The sequence below is a fragment of the Anabrus simplex genome, chromosome 8 (genome assembly GCF_040414725.1).
Source record: "Anabrus simplex isolate iqAnaSimp1 chromosome 8, ASM4041472v1, whole genome shotgun sequence".
NCBI lineage: Eukaryota > Metazoa > Arthropoda > Insecta > Orthoptera > Tettigoniidae > Anabrus > Anabrus simplex.
This window is the reverse complement of record NC_090272.1, coordinates 92,388,460-92,401,891: the sequence shown is the minus strand read 5'-3', so window position 1 is coordinate 92,401,891 and position 13,432 is coordinate 92,388,460. Positions and strand designations below refer to the sequence as shown.

General features: G+C 39.7%; 1 protein-coding gene across 2 annotated transcripts in view; it reads left to right on the top strand.

Moving 5' to 3' along the window:
• Positions 1-13,432, top strand: part of LOC136878835 (large proline-rich protein BAG6) — a 281,352-nt gene that overhangs the window by 188,598 nt on the left and 79,322 nt on the right. For both annotated transcript variants that reach the window (XM_067152362.2, XM_067152361.2), the window contains exon 15: positions 664-798. In XM_067152362.2, the coding sequence (XP_067008463.2) occupies positions 664-798 (135 nt within the window). The remainder of the gene's footprint in view (positions 1-663; positions 799-13,432) is intronic.

The window sequence follows — 13,432 nt, the reverse complement described above, 5'->3', positions numbered from 1 at the left end:
TGTTGCGTCCATTATTGTTGCAGTGGCAGGTTTCTAGCAACATTCAGTACTGATTGATGTTCCGAGCACGTTTGTAATTTCAACACGGTTTTGCCGCATACTGTACTTAATAGATGTTTGCTACTCCCATGTTTCATTTAATTAGACAGATTTTAAAAGAGGATCAAGTGGGGTGACTACATAAATTTGAAGCATGTAGCTTTAGTTTGCATTAAGAAGAAAGTTGATTCGAGTCCCACTGTCAACAGCCCTGAAGATGGTTTTCCATAGTTTCAAATTTTCACACCAGGCAAATGCTGCGACTGTATCTTATTTAAGGCTATGCACACTTCCTTCCCAATCGTAGCCCTGTCTTATCACATCATCACCATAAGAACTTCTGAACTGGTGCAGAAGAAGAAAAAAGATGCATTTAGATCTGAAAATTTCCTCACAATATATAGTACATCAAGGTAGAAATGAAGTCCTGAAACTATACTTCTGCATGTAAATGAAGTAGTCCAAGCTTTTATGTTCATAACAAATATACTATTATGCATATCATGAATTCTTTCCAGCAAGCCGCACAGTACAGAAAAAGAACCGCAATTCTCAGTAGCGTATCGTTACAGCAGTTCAATTCTGATCCTTTTTCATGTTCTCACTTCAATTTTGTGTGTACAGGGCCTGACCGGAGCTTTGGGAGGAGCACTGCGAGGACAAGGACAAGGCACCACACTAGCTGACTTCCTACAGTCTCTGCCAGACCATTCTTACACAGAGGGAAGCTCCCTCTTTATTGACTTTATGATGACTCTGGTAAGCAAATTGAAATTCAGTATTACAATTGTTTCATTTAAAGAAAAAATAGGGTGCTATTGTTTGAATTTTTATGAAACATTTTGTCAGAATGTGTTTCTATAAGGTGTTTCAGACAAGCGTTAGCATGTACTGGAAATTGTTACAGGGAGCAAATGGTTATCATAAGCTGTTGTAATGAAGGGGGGTAGCTAACGCCATAGTAATAATCATATAATCGTCCGGGTAGACTCCGATCACCACTCAGATAGAAATTTCTACTAGTAGTAAAGATCTCATAGAGTAAATCATTAAGGTTGGCACCACAGAATTAACGTAGTTGGTAGTATACAATAAATTGTAGGAATCCAGGCCCAGAAGTTGTCATGTGCTAGGTTCAATCCATAAGGGACTTTAAGCAGGCCTTTAGTTTCAGAAATGAAACTCAAGAAATTGATGTGCCGATCCACAATGGCACAAGGTCCCCATAACATAGTTTAGCACTTAAGTGTAATAGGGGATACACCCACGTAATATTTTTACTCTTCCAAATATGTGACTGCATGAAAGGAAATTTAGAGCAAACCAGTGGTAGCAATAGCTGGGAATACCTAGGACAAAGTTTGAGGTCAACGTAGGATCAAATAAGGAGCATAGTAAGTAAATGTTGCACCTAGGGGTTCGGGTATAGGATTGCCAAGGCAAGGTAAGAGAACACAGATACCTTTGACACAAAAATATATTCGAAAAACACAGTAACAAATTTTACAAGAAGATCTAGTGATATTTACAATAGTGTAGTAGAAAAGAAAGGGATTCATACAAATATTGTTCTTTCCCAACCATCATCTCTACAGTACATAAATCACAGAGAAAAAGACAAATAAGAGAAAAAGGGGAGGGGGATAAGGGAGATAACATACATGCCCAAAGGCAAAATAGCAAGCTAACCAGAAATACCTAAGACACTTAATGCAAATTTAAATACCAAACAGAAAAAAATAGTTTCATGCGGAAATTGTCCATTGAGCACTTCAGAGTCTTCTAATAGAAATTCATTGCTTACACATGTTAAATAACTCCAGGTTTGTAGAATAATATCTGGGAAACATTACACGCCTCTGGTTACAAGAATGAAAATATTAGTTTTCTGATGCAAAGGAATGCCAGGCAAATTCTTTGACTGGAATTTTAACCATCGCGACATCACAAGTAGGTCGACCCAGTCTCACATAACCTTGAATCATTCAAAACAAAGTAATGGGAGACAAGTATTTGAATCAAGACCAGGGTTGATGAATAATAAATAGTTCATGTTCAGAGTTGAAGAAGACACCGAAAACAATAGATGCCAGAGACACACAAACACACACACCATCAGAAAGCTTGAAAACTTTATGCACCAGGTGCAGAATGGTGAAGATATAGTCTTTACTAGGAAATGGCATGCTCCCCCTCAGCCACTCGGTGAATACAAGTGCTCATATTGCAGCTTTTAAAACATAATAAAATGTCAGTCATACCTCATGTCCATATCCATCTTTCCAGAGCGAGAAGATGGATTATAAACACTTCTCCATAAGAGAAAAATGGGTCGTAGTTCCATCCTCCACACAGGTTTAAAATCAGTCTCAACAGGCTATGGCCGAAGCTGCAGATATATACCATAGTGCAGAGGGGGAAAAATAAGGAGAAGAAAGACTAGCACTTTCTTGAAGGTAGTGGAAATTACGGGAGCATGCGCCAGTAGAAACAGCTGTCCATCCACGTAGCGTGTGACGTCATCGGGATATCAGCTGACATGCAAAACAGTTAGTTGACGATCAGTGGCCGATGTGAGTAGCAGAGAAGATGAAAAGTGTTGTGTGTGCGCGCGCGCGGCGTTTTTACGTTTCTTGAAGATATATTGGCGGTGAGGTGAGTCCATTACACTGTAGATTAAGAGAAGTATACTGACTTTGATCAGAAATATTGGTCCAGTTTTGTTCATTTCATTGTGTAACGTGCGAGTATTAACAGAACTCTAGAGTAGGGATGTGCTAGCGATGGAACCGGGTAGAACCGGTTCCAATAACGTAACAACTGATACCCCTTTCTGGCTCTGGTATTGGTTTTCACTCACATGTGTTGCTGTCTGTGAGAGCAATGAAGATCCATGTGTAGCTGACTGCTGGGAGTGTGGAGAGCCATTGGAGGTAACTTACTGTGATTTATTCGCACACTCCTTTTCGTTTGAATGACCAGCACTGCAAATTTGAATGGAAAGGAAATATTACTAACAGTAATAGCCTGAAGTGTTAAGAGAAAACTTTCACCTTATAACTTGCTGTCAGCACAATCATCATAGTTGCAAATACAGAATTGACTGAATTCTATTAAATTAATAGTTGTAGAATGAAAATATTCCATTTGATTCTACCATTAGAGATGGGCCACAGTAACTGCAATTGCGCGACATCAGAGGCCACTTTACATGTAACAAGCTTTAACAGCTTCATTTTAGATAATAATCCCGTATTGACTATAAATCAAATAGTGAGTATTTAAGATTAACTGAAATATTGTATTTAATTTGTCCGCCTATTCAGTACATATATAATTTATTACATTTAGTGTTTTGTCCCCTAAGGGACATCAGCTATAATAAACCACAATAATACAACACTCGGCCATGAATGATCACGACATACTCCAATCATATGTTTACAGACATAGACAATGACCTTAAAATCTTGAAAACTAAAAATAAAGGCCATTTATTGAATATATACAAGGAAATTTACATTTATCTGGATCAATGGAACAATCCAACGGGTTATATTAACGATCTTTCTGAGAAGTATAGAATCTTGTATGAAGAATTAAAGCAAAAGTTAGAAAGAAATGTCAAACTTTGTGTCACTCGCTCAGTGACACAGGTCGTTCCCCCTAGGACACACCCTCCCACTTCCCCTCCACATTCCCCGCTCAACTACCAGTACTTGTTTTGAATCAGATACACACTTACCCCAGCAAAAGTGAGTCCTTTTCCACACATCGGGGCCAATAGCAAGGAAGTAACACGATTTAAATTATATTACCGTATTGACCCGAATAATCCCTGCCATCGAATAATGCCCGCACCGTCATTTTAGGAAGGCTCATTTTGAAAAGAAAAATGAAATGAACTAAAATTCCTTCCATTGAAAGAGCAACATAGGCATAAACAAACATTTTGTATCACTCCGCAAGGTCCACATGGTCTTTACGCAAATATGAACATGTAAATTTATGGATATAGCTGCTTTGCCTGAGATGATAAAAATACATTATCACTGCTATAAAATATATGGTATTTTCCTTGAAAATGAGCAAGTAGGCCTACTTACGTGACAGGTATTTCATTAATCTGAACTTGCAATAGGCTCGATTCCCTGTAGACGGGGAGATTCGTTGTCTCTTGCATCACTAGAATCCTCTCCTAAATTACTTACAAATTCGTCACACACTATGTCTAAAACACTTCACACACGGTCTATTTTTACTTGGTGGTGGATAATTTTTTTCGTGCATTGTAAAGAAACAGATACACTGGCGCATTCCGATGCTCGTCTAAAACACTTCTCACACGTGGTCTCTTTTTACTGGACAGTAACACGACCAGTGGTGGATAATTCTTTTTGTGCAATGTAAACGCTTGAAATACACACACCAGTGAAATCTGATGATAGTTTTCTGATACACTAAAACCTCGTTAATTCAAAGTTTTTGTAATACAGAAATCGGACTTCCAATTACGTGATTTCGAATGAACAGCCATCTTGTAATTCAGAAATGCCAACCTTCGCCAGTTTTCGTAGCTTTTGCTTTTACGCATACTGGCTGCTACATGATATTGTGGCGTTCCTTAAAACGTTGAGTACAAAAGAATTAAGATTTCACTCTATTTTCGACTATGAAACACACTACACACACCGAAGTGAGTGAAAGTGCGGAAAGCTACCCCTGCACGTTCCAGAAGACATGTTCTATCGTGACGCGGAGAAATTTTGAACATCAGTGCCTTCACGCTTGATTTTACTGACGAAGCTCTTGGACACTTCCATTGCTTCTGAAATTCTCTCTAGAGCTGACTGCAGTGGCGTTTTTTTGCAAGTAATTTTCCCTTGAGAAAAAAACATATATAGATCACCTACCTAATCAGTACTCAATATTGTAATGTAAAAATTTTATCAAATAAAAGTGAACATGATTTGGCTCTTGGAGCCATCATCAGCACACAAACAAATAAGATCAACACATTTAAGTCACAATAAATGGCCACATTGTTGACTGTGGAATCAGATCAGACTTATCCATTCTTCATTCCTTGAGTGACTGCTGGCTGTGGTACAAATGTTTCTGTTGAAATAATTTCAAACAGAGCAGATCCATGTACTCTATCTTCTTCTTAAGACGTCATATCCAAACAGAGGTAGACGATCTACATGGCCAGCTCCAATCTTGACGTTGCAACCATGCCGTGTGGATTTATTGGAATATCTCTCAGGATCTTTAATGCAGTGGTTTCCCGTTGCCTTCTGCATCCTAATGCCGTTGACCAACCTGGTTCTCCACCTTTGGGAACAATTTCTTGTCCCCAGAACAATAGAGTGCCCTTACCCATACCCGCTCATCCACTCCCAAAGAGACTGTTGGCACTTGGTATAGGGGATCTCCTTATACCGGGAGATAGTCGGTCCCTTCATTCGTTAGCCGCCTGCATATAAAATATTATTTGTACATGCAGTCGTTGCCCCCTCTCTACCGCGGGGAGGTGAATGTCAGGATTTAACAGTCATTGAAACAAGGACCAAATGGCATTTCCTTGTTTCTCTGGTTCTTATAAACATTACAATTTCGAATGGTGGGTGGAATATTAATTTTTTGTAAGTATTTCTGAAACACCGCTGTATCCACGAAATGGATATATGTCAGGATTATTTCCACCAGGATCAGTTTCCAAAACGGCTTTTCTTAAAGCCAGCTCTTAATATAATTTCAATTAATATTGAAGGGATATCACCTGAAAAAGAAGTCTTATTGTCCGACGTCTGCAAGCGTACAGACTGTGATGTTTTTCTGGTACAAGAGACCTACAGAGGACCAAACAGCCGAAGGTCAAAAGTAATGGAATGGAACTTATCATTGAAAGATCAAGTAAAAAATATGGCAGTGCAGTATTTACTAAATTTGGATTAAACAATGTTCAACTTTGGACAACAATGTAGAGATACTCACTGTCGAGAGTGAATCATGCACCATATCATCAGTATACAAACCTCCAAATACGAATTTCATCTTCATGGAACCACCTAACTTCCACTCTAAACCAACAAAACTGGTCATGGGTGACTTCAGCTTCTTGGGGTTATAGGGAGACAGATTAAAATGGAAAGGACCTTGACGACTGGATTGAATGGACGGGCTTAGGACTCATTCTTGACCCAAAGTTGCCACCTACTTTCAACAGTGGAAGATGGCGTGATGGATATAACCCAGATAACATCTGTGTTAGTGAATATCTTGCAAAGCAGATGGAGGATATTGGAGAGCCAGTCCCTCGTACACAGCACCTACCCATTATCTGTACTATTGAAGCCGTTGTGAAACCAGACACTGTTCAGTTCAAAAGACGATTTAACTTTAAACGAGCTTAATGGGAAAAGTTTACACAAGAACTTAATAACGAAGTCCTCAAAACTGAGCCATCTCTAGAGATTTATGATAATTTTATTGAAATGGTGAAAGTCATCTCGTCGAGGCTGCAGAACAACCTACATCCCTGGGCTTGATAACGAATCCAAATCTCTTCTGGAGAGATACAAACAACTGTTTGAAGAAAACCCATTCAATGAAGAAACAATTGAGACAGGCAAAAATCTCCTGCTTACTCTTATCGGCTTCCAGAAGAGATAAATGGTGCAATCTGATATCACAGACATAAAACAGAACAGTCGGAAGGCTTGGAAGTTGCTGAAGAACGTCATTAACGATCCTACCAGTGCTCCTCAAAGCGTCTCGGAAGTAATTCCTGATCAAATAGCTCATCAACTTTTGCTGAATGGAAAGACTAAGAGAAGATCTGAGAACAGAAAGCTACAAAGACACTCTGATGAACTCCTCGCCTTGGAAGAACTGGAAGTAGTTTTCCAGTCTATGGAAAATAATAATGCAGCAGACTTAGATGGACTGCAAACAGAGCAAATTAAAATGTTTGGACTAGCTACAAAGCAGTGGATTTTAAAGTTAATGAACACCTGTACCTCAAAAATACAGATCTCTGACGGAAAGTAAACGTTGTAGTGTTGCTGAAGCCCCGAAAGGAACCAACAAATCCAAAAAACTTCCGTCCATTGTCACTATTCTGCCATTTAGGTAAGATCTTGGAGAGGTTGATTCTCAATCGCATCTCACAGCCTGTTGATAAAGCTCTAATGAAGGAACAGTCAGGTTTTCATCTAGGAAGGTCATGCTGTGTTCAGATCCTTAACCTGACAGAGTGTATTGAGGACAGATATGATAGAGAGCATGTTACCAATATGGCAGTCATTGATCTTACAGCAGCGTATGATAGGTCAACCACAAGAAGCTGATCAGAAAAGTATATTCCATCACAAAAGACTACCGCCTAACACAGTTCATGCAGTGTTTGCTGCAAAATAGGAGGGTGTTTTTGTTTTTGGTTTTGGTGTGTTTTTTTTGGGGGGGGGGTCACCCTGCACAATAAGAGGAGTCGATAGAGAACTCTGAAAAATGGTGTACCACAGGGCCCCACTATTATATATATATATACAAATGACCAACCAATCAGCCCTGGGACAAGAGCATTCATTTATGCAGATAAAACAGCTAAGGCTGTCCAAGGTAGAACTTTTGAAGGGGTGGAGATGAAGCTGGCTACGGCACTTGAAAACCTGGCCAAATATTATGATAATCAATTGAAGCCCAATTCGGAAAAGATGCAGGTACAGTATGTGCATTTCATCTGAGAAATAGGAAAGCCAGAAGGAAGTTAAACATAACATGGCAGGGACAACAACTGTCTCACTGTGATGCTCCAAAATATCTAGGAGTAAAGTTGGATCGCTCCCTCACGTTCAAAACTCACTGTGAAGAGATGAAGCTGAAAGTATCTGCTAGAAATAACATCATTTGTAAACTAACTGGCACCACTTGGGTGCAGAGCCAAATGTACTCCGTATATCTGCCTTGGCATTGTGCTTTTCAGCAGCCGAATACTCTGCACCAGTTTGGCGGAACTCCGCCCATGTTAGATTGATGTAGCTCTGAATGAGACTGGACGCATCGTGACAGGATGTCTGAGGCCAACTCCTATCCATAAAATATATCAAATCATGGAAATAGCACCACCAGATATTCTGAGAGGAACAGCTGCTTAAATGGAGAAGAAGCAGGAATCTGATCCGAGACATCCCCTGTACAGAGACAAACAACAGCTTCCAAGGCTGTGATCAAGAAAGAGCTTCTTGCTGTCAATGGTGGCAATTAAATCATCACCTACTAAACTATGACTCCAGCTGTGGCGAAATTCGTTATCTGAAGAGCATTGGGAGAATGTTGTGGAGATGCCTGCAGCGGGCTGTCATTTGCCGTATGCTATATGGAAGACATTAAACAGGCTGAAAACTGCAGTGTCCCGATGCAGGGTGAATCTGAAGAAATGGGGATACACCACTGAAGAGAAGCATTGCAGGTGTGGTGTTTCACAGTACCCACAACATCTGTTAATCTGCTTAAACCTGCCTGAAAGTTGCAGCATGAACAATCTAATTTCTGCTAATAAGGCCATCAAGACTGCTGAATTTTGGTCCTCATATTCAATTTTGTAATGTAGTTTGTATACTTGCAGATTTCTCTATTCAACTATATACAATTGGTATCCTGGACATGTAAAATACAAATAAATAAATCATTTTTCTTCCTCCTATTTCCAATCACTAGGGTTCTTTTATGTGATATAGATGTTGATTCCCATAGGGAACCTGAAATATTTGTCCCGAATGAGTAAATTTATAATACCATAATAAATAGTCTGTTATTGGACATTATACATTTTTTATTTTATGTCACTGGCCACGCATGTTTGGAAGAGCCTGGCGTGGCATTTAACTGTCACTTTCTTCAATATTCTGTTCATTCAGTAACTTTCACAGTTGCAGTCACTATCCTTGAACTCGGATTCATTTTCCAAAATGTCATTATTGCCATAATCGCCATCTAAAACAATGTCTACAAGTGCTTTCAATCTCTCAGACATTATCACGAAACTGGTTCTACACTGTAATGAATACTAAATACCGATGAAAATAACCTGTTATTCAACAATTCCAGTGTCGCACAGAAATACAGACAGTATTGTTTACCAACAGTACATGCCTCTAGTTCCTTACAGTGTGTATTGTTAGAAATTATATTGCAAAGGGAATCTAATATACGAAGATAAGCAAGACACTGTGTCATTGCGAGCTGAGCTAGTCTTTTGATTCATGCGCCATAATACCGTGCACAACCACAGCTGACCATGTGACGCAAATTGGTTAATAGCACATAAACACATTTTAAAGGAAGATCATGAATGTAGTGTTCATGTGCTATTAATCTTATTTAAGTGTTTGTGTGCTGATGACTGCACCAAGAGCAGAAATATATCCACTTTTGTTTAATAAATAATATTTTTAGATTATAATATTGTGTATTGATTAGGTGGTTGATCTATATACAGTAGAAGTCCGATATAGCGAGTACGGCATATAACGAGAACCCCGTTATAACGATAACATTTGTCCGTCCCTTCAAAATCCCTATATTAAACTGTGCATTATCCTTCAGTCACAGCGAGAGCCTTATCATTGACTCATCCGTTATTACGAGCGGTTATGCGCGCTCGATTTCTCCGTTGCCGATATTTATGCACCCAATCATACTGCATGCGATCGATCGTCTTCGGTACCGTATCGTTTTCTCGCTATGCCCACCAGTGAGCTCTCTTGTCGACATTCGAAGGAAACGTCGGAGTCTATTAGTAATACCCGTCGCCCGCTCTTCCGCAAGGAAAAAGAAAATGAAAGAGGAGAACATGTTTACCTAATAAATGCGTAAATATCGTGCCCAATAACCGTTGTTAACTCGTTAAAGATAAACACTGAATAAACGATCGCTTCATTTTAATGCAAAGTACTGCAATTAAGTAAGAATGAGATAGGCCTATACCTCAAGATATGGCAGAGTGCGTCTTTGATTACGAGGTCAGTTTATATTTTCTCGCGTCCGTTAAATTATGGAAAAGCTATTATCATGTGAATTTATAGCGAGAAGGTTATAATTTCTTTACTGGCGAAGTATGTTTTTATCATACATACAGTCCGGCTCCATGGCTAAATGGTTAGTATGCTGGCCTTTGGTCACAGGGGTCCCGGGTTCGATTCCCGGCAGGGTCGGGAATTTTAACCATAATTGGTACTGGCACGGGGGCTGGGTGTATGTATCATCTTCATCATTTCATCCTCATCACGACGCGCAGGTTGCCTACGGGTGTCAATTCAAAAGACCTCTACCTGGCGAGCCGAACTTGTCCTCGGACACTCCCGGCACTAAAAGCCATACGTCATTCCATCATACATACAGTACAGATAAGTTAGGATAGGTGACGCTACTTGAATACCAAAACTGGAACGTTTGGCACAAAATGCAATCGATCATCCTCGGTACGATGTAGTTTTCACGCTATGTGCATTCGCAAGCTCTCTCGTCAACATTCGAAGGCGATATTGGAGTCGATTAGCAATACCAGTCGACTGCTGTTCTCTAATGAAATGAAAGAAGATAACACGTTTTCATAATAAATGCGTAAATAACGTGGCCGATAGCAGGCTGAAGTAAACGATCTCTTAATTTTAATGGTATACCGTATACTGAAATTAAGTAAGAATGTGTTACGCCTCAAGATGTGGCAGGCTACATGACTGATTTCAGAGGATAGTTTATATTTTCTCACATCTAGTTAAATTTCGGAAAGCTATTCCCTTGTCAATTTTTAGTGAGGAGGTTATCATTTCTCTACATGCGTTTCTAATAGATTTTCATAATACATATACGTAGGGGCCGTATTTTTTGGTAATAGCGATAAGCACGAAATTTTTCATATCTTCTTTCTAGCCTTTATATGACCTTGTAGGTACCGTACCGTAACGTATTTTAGCGAAATGAACTCGCGAAATATCGTGAAATCTGTTTATTACGTGAATCGCGCAAATAATCACGAAATATACCCCACTTGGTAAGAAAAATGCAAAATTGTATCGGAAAAGATCTCCAATAAACATTTAAATGCTCTTGGGAACTTGACTATAGTAGTTTCCTTCTCAGTTGATTGATAGCGCTGTATATTCTCTACACAAATGCACACAAAGCGATGAGCCCTGTGTATTGAAAATATGTGTATTCAGTTCCGCGATCTCTGAGGCAATCATTAAAAATCGATATCTGTTATCGATTACAGCAAATGGCGTTGTGGTCGTAGCAAGATCGGTTGTAGATACAGCAGTGCGCATTATACTCTTTCGCATTGAAAGTTCGCCACTTATGAACCTTTATCAGCAAATGTCCAGCATTTAAGTACAAAAATGCTGAAAACTAAAGTCACAACAATTTTTCCGAGGGCCGAGGAATACAACAGTGAGGCGTTCTATGTATTTGATGCTGCAAGAAAGATTCTAATGTGTAAGTACTGTAATGTTCGCATTACTTGAAAACGAAGAGATGCGTGCAATAAATACTGTAGAGAATCAAAAACACACAAAAAGAAGAAGAATGAAGAAAATGAGCATAATTTTAAGCGGCAAATAACAATCGGCAATACTTTACACATGGCAAAGGAGTTGAAAAGTGGTAGAGAGCAATTTGTAATAGACACAACAAAAGCATTAATGCAAGCAAGCATTTCTATAGAAAAATTGGATAATCCTGGCATGAGGACATGGATGAATATAAAAGGGAAGATAAATAATACAGACTTTATTATAAAATATGACTATATTAGTAGGCCTATTCTAAATAAATCGCACCGAGCTCGATAGCTGCAGTCGCTTAAGTGGAGGCAGTATCCAGTAATCGGGAGATAGTGGGTTCGAGCCCCACTATCGGCAGCCCTGAAGATGGTTTTCCGTGGTTTCCCATTTTCACCAGGAAAATGCCGGGGTTTTAAGGCCACGGCCGCTTCCTTGCAATTCCTAGGCCTTTCCTATCCCATCGTCGCCGTAACACCTATTTGTGTCGGTGCGACGTAAAGCAAAGGGCAAATAAATAAATAAATAAATAAATAAATAAATAAATAAATAAATCGCCTGGTTGAGTTGTAATAATGTTATTGTCTTTTACGTCTCACTAACTACTTTCACGGTTTTCGGAGATGCCGAGATGTCGGAATGTTGTCCCACAGGAGGTTTTTACGCGCCAATAAAACTAGTAACGCGGGGCTGACGTATTTAAGCACCGGACTGAGCCAGGATTGTACCTACCAACTTGGGCTTAGAAAGCCAACGCATTAACCGTCTGAGTTACTCATCCCCGGCCGGGTAGCACCAGCATATCCATGAATATCTTCCAGGGATATATGGCTTTGCAAAATGCAGTGAAAGCACGTCTGATAGAAGAGAAGAAAGAAGACATTGTTAGTGAAGTTTTAGGAGGATTTGCACCAAGTGTTCGCAAGTATTATGGTTTCTGACGTCTAATGTCGTCAGCGAAAGGGGCTGCTTTGTTTACAAAAACATACTTTCTGACTGTCGCACAACTCTGAATCCTGATAATGTTGAAACCATGCGTAGTTTTTTTACTTTGGAGACAAGTCATTCAAAATGTTAAAACATGTAGAACCAAACCAAACCCCACGACACTTAACTCCCTGAAAGGGCCTTGGCCTGCCCTGTGACCGCTGCTCAGCCTGAAGGCCTGCAGATTACGAGGGGTCGTGTGGTCAGCACGATGCATCCTCTCGGCCTTATTCTGGGCTTTCGAGACCGGGGCCAATATCTCACCGTCAATAGCTCCTCAGTTCTAATCAGGTAGGCTGAGTGGACCTCGAACCAGCCCTCAGGTCGAGAAAAAAATCCCTGACTTGGCCGGGAATCGAACCTGGGGCCTCCTGGCGAGAGGCAGGCACGCTACCCCTACACCACGGGACCGGCAAAAACGTGTAGGCTACGTATAAATTCCTAACTTCCGCCTAACTTCATTTTGAGGTTTCAGTGATTTATATAGGCCTACCGGTATTTATTTCTACAACATTTTGTATATTTGGTTGTTCTAAGGTTTAATAACAATTTAATACATTACAAGTGTTCACTTTAAAACCCCTAATCACAAAATTAGTTAGATTTACCCCATACCATAAGAAATATTTCACAAGAAACATCGATCAGTATGACAATTTATTTCACGAAATACCTACCGAAATAGTGTTAGTTTTAACACCGAAATCAACAGTTTTATTTCACCAAAAAATAAGGCCCTTACATATACGGTTAGGTTAGGCGATGCCGTTTGAAGAAGAAAACTGGAATGTTTTCCACAGAAGCCTCTGGAGTGATACCGTATTTCTCCGAATCCAAGACAA